The sequence below is a fragment of the Sinocyclocheilus rhinocerous genome, unplaced genomic scaffold (genome assembly GCF_001515625.1).
Source record: "Sinocyclocheilus rhinocerous isolate Xijiao unplaced genomic scaffold, SAMN03320098_v1.1 scaffold1049, whole genome shotgun sequence".
NCBI lineage: Eukaryota > Metazoa > Chordata > Actinopteri > Cypriniformes > Cyprinidae > Sinocyclocheilus > Sinocyclocheilus rhinocerous.
In genome coordinates, this window is record NW_015652136.1 from 267,514 (window position 1) to 275,988 (window position 8,475).

General features: G+C 38.5%; 1 protein-coding gene and 1 long non-coding RNA gene across 3 annotated transcripts in view; one reads left to right on the top strand and one right to left on the bottom strand.

Annotated features, from left to right (window-relative positions):
* The first annotated feature begins 1,028 nt into the window (after positions 1 to 1,028).
* The window catches only part of LOC107713564 (uncharacterized), a 23,957-nt gene continuing 16,510 nt past the window's right edge, over positions 1,029 to 8,475 (top strand). Inside the window, exons 1-2 of the long non-coding RNA XR_001636905.1 lie at positions 1,029 to 1,039; positions 3,773 to 3,779. This is a non-coding gene — a long non-coding RNA (uncharacterized LOC107713564). The remainder of the gene's footprint in view (positions 1,040 to 3,772; positions 3,780 to 8,475) is intronic.
* LOC107713563 (collagen alpha-3(IX) chain-like) overlaps positions 1,692 to 8,475 on the bottom strand; it is a 24,254-nt gene continuing 17,470 nt past the window's right edge. For both annotated transcript variants that reach the window (XM_016519112.1, XM_016519113.1), the window contains 5 exons: positions 4,515 to 4,661; positions 4,375 to 4,429; positions 4,107 to 4,289; positions 3,001 to 3,078; positions 1,692 to 2,537 (listed from right to left, as the gene is read on the bottom strand). In XM_016519112.1, the coding sequence (XP_016374598.1) occupies positions 2,353 to 2,537; positions 3,001 to 3,078; positions 4,107 to 4,289; positions 4,375 to 4,429; positions 4,515 to 4,661 (648 nt within the window). In that variant the 3' untranslated portion in view covers positions 1,692 to 2,352. The remainder of the gene's footprint in view (positions 2,538 to 3,000; positions 3,079 to 4,106; positions 4,290 to 4,374; positions 4,430 to 4,514; positions 4,662 to 8,475) is intronic.

Consider the following 8,475-nt stretch of genomic DNA (forward strand, 5'->3'; position numbering starts at 1 on the left):
GATTCGAAAGACTCGAGAGATGAACTAATCAATTCTCTTTCCGGCTCAGACTGCATTGGTTAAAGCTTATGGGGCTGTCACGTGATGAAGGAACGACTCAAACCCGAAGATTTGTCAGATAAGTGGTGAGGTGAGCTAATCATAGACTGAAGACCCAGGTAAACAATTAATTAATCTTTTCTGTTTCTTATAGCAGTTTTGTATTGTTTGTAGTGTGATCAACGTTTGCGTAAGTAGTAGACGTGTTAGGGAAGTAACACGTAACATTTTAATTATATTTTGCTAAAATGAACGAAATGACTCGAAAAAATATTCGTTCATTTTGCTGACCGAGACTCAAAGGTCCGAGTCGGTAAAATGATCCGAACTTCCCATCACTAGAGCATACAGTCAATTTTTCAGTTAAGGTCAGTTCATTGATGATTCAGTGATGTCATCATTCAGTTCAGCGACAGCGGCAAGGAACCAAATCTCTGTCGGTGACAGAAATGGAGAGAGAGAAAAACATGGGAGAAACCGACAACAGACAGTATATGGTCCACATAGAGATATATACATTTACCTTGTTAAAGATTTATACATTTACATTTCTTAATATTCAAGTTGCATGCAATGTGTTAACATTATTTAAACGGGTCATATGATGCGATTTCAAGTTTTCCTTTCTCTTTGGAGTGTTACAAGCTGATTGTGCATAGATAAGATCCCTGAAGTTGCAAAGACTAAAGTCTCAAAACCAAAGAGATATTCGTTACCATGAACTAACAATAAACAGTATTTTATTACTGCAGAGCAATAAAGCATTGTGTGAACCTCAGGAAAACATCAGAGCATGTTTGTGAACTCCTTACTAAAAGTATTTATGATTTACTTTGGTGAATCTTATTGTAAGGTGTGACCTATTTTAACGTTACCTAATGTGTTACTAATGTTTGTAGGCTCTTTACTAATATGATGTATCTTTAATAACGTATTTATTATGCACTTCTGTGAACTACTGTAAAACTGCTGTGACCTATTTCGATATTGTTATATTTCAGTGTATTATTATTGTATTATTCTTATCTCGTGAATGGCACAGAGTCTTTTGAAACTGTTCCTGAAGTCCTCTGACCATCAGTGAACCAGCGGGGGTATTACTTCTTACATTTCAGCTCATAAACATGCAGAAATCCACTCGGTTTCAGGATTTACAAAGCACTGTGTTTCAGTGGCATATCTCCTCGAACCCTATAGAAACACGACAAAACCTGAGAACTCATCCTCACACAGCTGACTGAAGAATGTAGAAGCGCAGAGTTGTGGATGTGTAAACGAAGTCTGTCATTTCAATGCTTTTCTGATGGGTTTATTGCATGATGCTAATAGTCCGTGTCCAGTAGTCCCTGACCGCTTGTTGTCATAGACCAGCTCGAGTGTAGAACGAGACACAACCCATTGAGACTGGAAACTGTCAAGTCTGCAGAGCAAACTCAGTGCCCATTGAAAGTGTACTGTAATATAGTTCAAAAATTTAGAGAAGTTGCAATGTGTATTTGTTTGTATTTTTATGCCTTGTTTGTTTGAAAGGCATGATCATTTCTTGTATTAATGTATGTTATATAAGCGTTATTATATATTTAATGTATTTATTATTAGTGTACTAACGAAGGTTCAGAGACATGAGCATTATTAAGAGAAATAATTTACTGAAAAGTGGCTTTATTCAGTTTTTCTTACAATACCATGCCGTAGAAACACTGTACACACAACAGTAACTCAGAAATAATAAATAGTATTTAAAATCATATTTAATAGTTTAACAGCACCATTATCTAGTGGATAAGGTCGATAAAGCCCACAGATGGCCAATGACATATTTTACAGTAAGTGTGTCTGAAGCATCTCAATCGATGCTTGAAGTTTGTTCCTCAAACAGTGACTTTCAATGTTAAACATTTAAGAACTAAATGTAAACGTAAGAATAAAATGGCAAAGAAAATCAATTTACAGAAATATATCCAATATTTTGGTGTCATTTCTTGATGCCTCAAACAAGCCTCCAGTTTGCTTGTTTGTTTGCTGTTGTCGAGGTCAGGTTTTGAAGCTCAAAGTTGTGCTCCATTACACTTTTAAAGGGTGCTGTACAAGAAGACTTCTAATACAAGGACTGAATTATTTTCCGCATCAACTAGTTTCACGGTGTGATGTATTTAGTCTTTTGTTGTATCTACACATGTTGGTACTTCAAGCCTCTTGTACGTTCCACTCTGATGCTCAATGTTCGTTCCGCTCTGAAACGCTGGTTTGACATCCACTGTTCCGTTTCTCCTCCAGAAGCATTCCTGAAAGGGAATTCTGCTGGTTCTCCTGTTAATGGTTCTTAGGGTTGGAGGACTTCCCGTGAACCATGGCTCCTTGGCACGCTGAAGTGTCACAGATGCCGGGTGATCCCTGGTGTCCTGGTCTGCCGGCTCTTCCTGCTTCTCCTGGTTCTCCTGGATCTCCAGGTGCTCCATCACGGCCGTCTTTGACGATGCCATGCACGCCTGGCAGACCTGGTGGCCATAGAGAAGATAGATATAGGACAATGTTTGAAAAAGAACTACAAGAACTGCACATCTATTCAGTTATTCAGCTGAAACTGGTTTCTTTCATTGGAAATGTCTAATTAGACCGACAGATCTAGTACAGTTACATATAATCATTTTATGATTGATTGCTCATATACTTTATTGTTGTTATTTATTGTAGTTTAGTTTGAGCTGAACATTCACGTCAGTTAATGAAGTCACAGACGTCCACTGGCGTGTTCTTGGGAATCGATGCCAGGTTGTTCTTAGTCAGGAAGAGTACTGCCTGCCATCTCTGGCCCAACTACCTTATTTTTTGCACGCTATTCATTTAGGAACTGTTTTTTTAAGTTAATATTTGATGTTGATTACACAGTATTTGTGTGTGTGTGTGTGAATGGTTGACTGGGGCGGGTATTAAATGTGCTTATGAACAGACTGTACATACCCGGGTCACCCTGGTCTCCAGTGGGCCCTTCGATGGCTTTACCTACAGGCCCCTTATCACCTGGCTCGCCCACATCTCCTGCAGAATTAAGATACATCCAAATTCATTCCGGAATGCGGTATATGATTTCATATTAGAATATAAAATTTTTCCTGGATTCATATACATAATAGCAAATATCATTTTTCACAGCAGTGAAAAACTGTTTTTTCATTTGCTAGGACCCATTTCTCAAAACTCTTCACACAGTGAGCACAACAGCAGTCTGGATCATTTATCATTGCTTTGACACAAAATACACTCAGTGACGAAATCTTTCAAATGACATGATTTCATTTCTCACTCGGGCACAAACATGTACATGTACCTATACAAATGAGGAAACTTAGAAATAATATAGTACTGCAATGTAAACATTGCAAATTCATAAATACTGCAGTGAATTCTCAACAGTGACAAGATTTATTCTTTAGTAAAAAAAAAAAAAAAAAGTACAGAAGTAAACATTGTTATAATGCTATGTGATGTTAGTGTTTTTAGGTTGTTTTGTGAGTGACAAAGAACGATTTGTTTTTGAGACATGTATGAACTGTTCTGGTAGTGTTAGTGTGTTCTGGATGTGAAATAATTGACTGCTGTGCCAAGCTAAAGTTGGGTAAGGAGAACTGCGTGAAGAGTTTTGAAAAAGTTACCCAAGTATTGAAAAATGTATCTTAGCAATTGTAAAAAAAAAAAAAAAAAAAAAAAAAAATGTAATACTCTGCACCTATAGAATGTGAGTGAGCTTTTCAAGCAGTTAAAGCCTGTCCTGAGGAAACACTTTATAATAAGGTTCTGTTCAATACAATGTTAACTACATTAGTTAACATGAACCATCAATAAAAAGTCAAACTAAAATCAAAAGTTGTCTTAATATTATTTAATGGATCTGAGCTAACAATGAACAGTTGTATTTAAAGATTAATATTCTTAACTAATATAATTAATACTCTTAACAAATGCACTGCATTAACTGACTAGAAAGCAACCTCAATGACATTGCATTGTACACATTTATCCTTTTAACCATTTGCTAAAACAAAAGCACAACATGACCAGTCTCTCACCTCGAGGACCAGGATCACCCAGATCTCCCGGCAGTCCTCTGTAACCCGGCGGGCCAAGGGCTCCAGGGTGACCGATGGATCCAACCTCTCCTTGCTTCCCTGGAGGCCCGGCTGGTCCAGGCCGTCCCACGGCACCAGGAGCCAGAGGCCTTCTCAGGTTAGCAGCGAGCTGAGCCATCTGATCTGAGATCAACACCAGCAATACACTACAGGCTGCATCGTGAAACTGCATCAATATATGCCGTTTATGGGTGAACAAAGGTCTTACCATCGATCATCGAGCTACACAGTTCTCTGATGTGCTGCTCACTAGCCAGTTTGCCCTGCAACATAATCACAACAGCACTCCTGAGATATATTCTGTGTTTACAGCGCAGTACCAACATGTATCGTCTGGCAGGTGCTTACAGGAACACCAGTCTTTCCAGAGACCCCTGGAAAACCTTGCTCTCCTTGGAATCCCATCGGTCCTGGTTTTCCAGGTGCGCCTCTGGCTCCGGTCTCTCCCTGTGGTCCTACAACTCCTTTGGCTCCCAGCTCCCCACGCTTACCGGACTATGACACAGGGAAAACCACACGGATTAAACTGATTGTCCTCAAGTAGCAGCATAAAATGTTTTGCATTTGGTCCCAGATGCTGGAAGTGTTTCAGTCAATCCAGCTGTACATGATATAAGAGCTATGTTGTGTTTCCACGCCTGTGTTCACCTAACTACTTTGCACAACTGAGGTCATACGTTTGCATACACCTTGTAGAGTCTGCAAGATTGTTTTAAAAAGTTTTTTTTTCCCCCTGATTAAGCAATTTCAATTACATGCCACATGACACAATAATAACTGCAGTGACACAAATGATCCTGTTGAGAAGTGTTTTCTTGCACAATTTTTGGTTTTGCATCTCCACATTCCATCTCTTCCCAACAGCTTCAACTTTTATCACCGAGGACAATTACGGGACTCACTACTATTACAAAAGCTGCAAACATTCACTGATGGATGAATAAGGAAACACATTACAATAAGAACAAAGAACATATTTTTTTAAAGATCTTATTTAGCACTGTTCTTCACAAGCTGCATACAATATTTACATATACAGGATAAAATGCTAATAATTCACAGTCATGCTGGGTGGCTCATTAGGTAGCGCTTCTGCCTCACAGAAGAAGGTTCGAGTCCCAGGAGACATTTTCTGTGTGGTGTTTGTGTGGATGTCCTCAGGATGCCCTGTTTTCCCCCTCAATCCAAAGACATGCAAAACTGGTGATACTAAATGTTCTCACAATGTACAAAAATTATGGTTTGAAATTTACTCGCAATTGTCTTAAATACTAGATTAGATAGGTTCTCTACTTGTAATGCTCCATTTAATGCTAACATGTAAATACTCCAGTTTTACTGTAAACTGGTTCATTACAACAAGAATTTTTCTCTTAACCCTCCTCCTCCCCAGCACCACTTGTCTAGATCTGCTTACAGGGCATTTACATATGTGCATTTTTGCAGCTGCAGCAGTATGTTTTACAAGCTCACTGCAGTGTCTTATAACAGGGGCACCGTAACGGGGGGAAGGGCCCAACGAGGGAAATGTGGCCCAAACACGATTTCTACCGAGGGGGGGACAAAAATGTGATTTTGACCAGAACACAGGGGCCCCGAGTCAATATGCTGTTCAGGTGGCCCAGAAACCTGTGTCTTAGCAGTAGCAAGTAACAAATACACTGAGTTCCCATATCCATTACCATGCTAAAGGTTTATTCATGATTGAAACTATGTAGCTACTATGTAGCTTCTGTTTTCAAACCGATAACCGTTATCTGATAGCAGCATTAATTTAATTCCATACTTGACCGACCCATTTGACAAAGTTCGCCACCCAAACCACGCCCGCATTAGCAGCATATATCAAACGATATATCAAAATAAAAGTGTGATTGTCAGACCACACAGGTGGCAATTTAATTAAATACTGTATGCTTTACCGGTTTCAAGTGCGACATTTACATACCTGTAGTTCATGATACAGTGTTTGAGTGTTGATTCATTTACTGTGAATGGAGCTGTTCTGAGACACTGATATCATGAGCTGCATTAACACACAGAGCTGAACTTCACAATGAAACTCGAAATATTTTTTCTTTCTTGGCAACCCATCAAAATAAAAGCTTGATGGTTTACCCTTTGAAAATGAAGAAATTAAAGGCATAGTTCACCCAAAAATGAAAGTTCTGTCACCATTTACTCACCCTCAAGTTGTTCCAAACCTGTATAACTTTCAAGGACAAAAGAAGAATGAAGAACGTTGGTAACCAAACAGTTGACGGTACCCATTGACTTCCATAGTATTTTTGGTCCATACTATGGAAGTCAGTGGCTACCAGCAACTGTTTGGTTACCAACGTTCTTCAAAATATCTTATTCTATGTTCTGCAGAAGAAAGAAACACACGTTTGGAACAAAATGAGGATGAGTAGATGATGACAGAACTTTCATTTTTGGGTGAACTATCCCTTTAAGACATCAATATTAGTTTTGTAATTTTACAGTGTTATTACTATATATTTATCAGTTTGTTTTTATTTCATAATATCACAATAATCTCAATATTATAACCATTATTTAACAATAAAATCATGACAAATACAATTTTATTTTAGTTATTTTTTAAATACATTTTTTAGCTGTTTCTTATTTTTATTTTCTATATAGATGCACTCCCTAACAAAATTACCCCACTAACTCTAAAATGATTCATACTTTTTAAATATACAGTAGCTATTCAAATCTGTTAAAAATTACTGTATTGTTTATATCGCAATATACAGTATATAGCAGAAAAGCAAAATACAGCAATGTCCGTTTTTATTTATTGAGTGAGTAGTTTCACGGCATGTTAATACCTCTGACTGGACTCTGATTCTGTTTATGTGCTCAACAGACATGTCTGTGATTGCCTATTTCATTGTAAATGTAAAACTTCACAGTGTAAACACAAACATGGCACATTTGAAAGCAGCTGGCAAGCTATCAGTGGTTTCTGAACTGGGCTACCCAGGGGTGGACTTAGTGATTTGGGGCCCTAAGCAAATTGCAGAATTCAGAAATTAATTAGTCAACCTGATTGTGTTTTAACAGTAATTACTTTCTAAAATGAAATGTGATGTTGTGAGTGGAACTTGCTAGCAGTTTCTTGAGATTGAATGAGTAACTTAATATGAATATGATTTTTAAATGTCCATGCATTGTGCTTGCTGTGTTCCCTGAGGAAGGCTCTCAAGCCAAATGGCATCAGTTTTTAATTCAATGTTCTCTTCACTACAAGTGTCGCTGCTGGATTAGTTTTTTAAATCTCTGTTGTGAGACATTCATTGCCATGTGAATGAATAATGTATAGTATATACCTAACACCTAATGTAATCATTTAGAACTAAACATTTTATTATTTTGTTATTTATAAGAAAGAATGCAAGCGCTCCCCTTCTAATCACTAAAATCTGTCACTCACTTCAGTATAATAAATGAAGCTCTGCAATGCACAATTCATCTCTTATTTACATTGTGTTCATTGCTTTGTTACAATGAGAGGATTGGTGAGCGTTGATTAGAACTCAGCAATTAACAAAACCTCCAGCATTTTGAGTGATGAGTGGAATCTGTCCAACTTAAACACCCCTGATTGGCCATTGATTCCCTGGAGCCCTCGCTTATAGGTTAGCCTGATTCCTGAACTGCACCGCTAATGACAAGGTCAATATTTTCCAGCAGTTTTATCAGACACTGTCGGCTCACTTGTCGGGTACTTGCCCACATGGAGGAATCTGGGGCCTCATTTATAAAATGTTGCGTATAAACCGTCCTAAATTTGTTCTAAGATCATTTCTCAAAAGTGAGTAAGTGCGATTCAGAGAAAACGATTGTGCGCACAAAAACAGGTGCGTACGCCTCTCTTCCAGATGTGACATTTATAAATCGCAAATGATCTTGAAATTGTGCGCAGATGACTGGTGTCAGATCTCCGCCTTGTAAACGCCCCCTAATCAATACCATTACCGTATAAAAGAGCACACGCCAATATCCGAATTTCTATGCTTTAGAACAGGGGTGCCCAACCCTGCTCCTGGCGATCGACTGTCCTGCAAAGTTCAGCTCCAACCCTAATCAAACACACCTGAAGCAACTAATTAGGGTCTTCAGGATCACTTAAAAATTAAAGGCAGGTGTGTTTGATTAGAGTTGGAGCTAAACTTTGCAGGACAGTTGATCGCCAGGAGCAGGGTTGGGCACCCCTGCTTTAGAATGATGAGCACAAAGAAAAAGAAAAACGTTACTGAGTCTGAAATTGAGGTCCTGCTGGCGGAGGTAGAGGTGC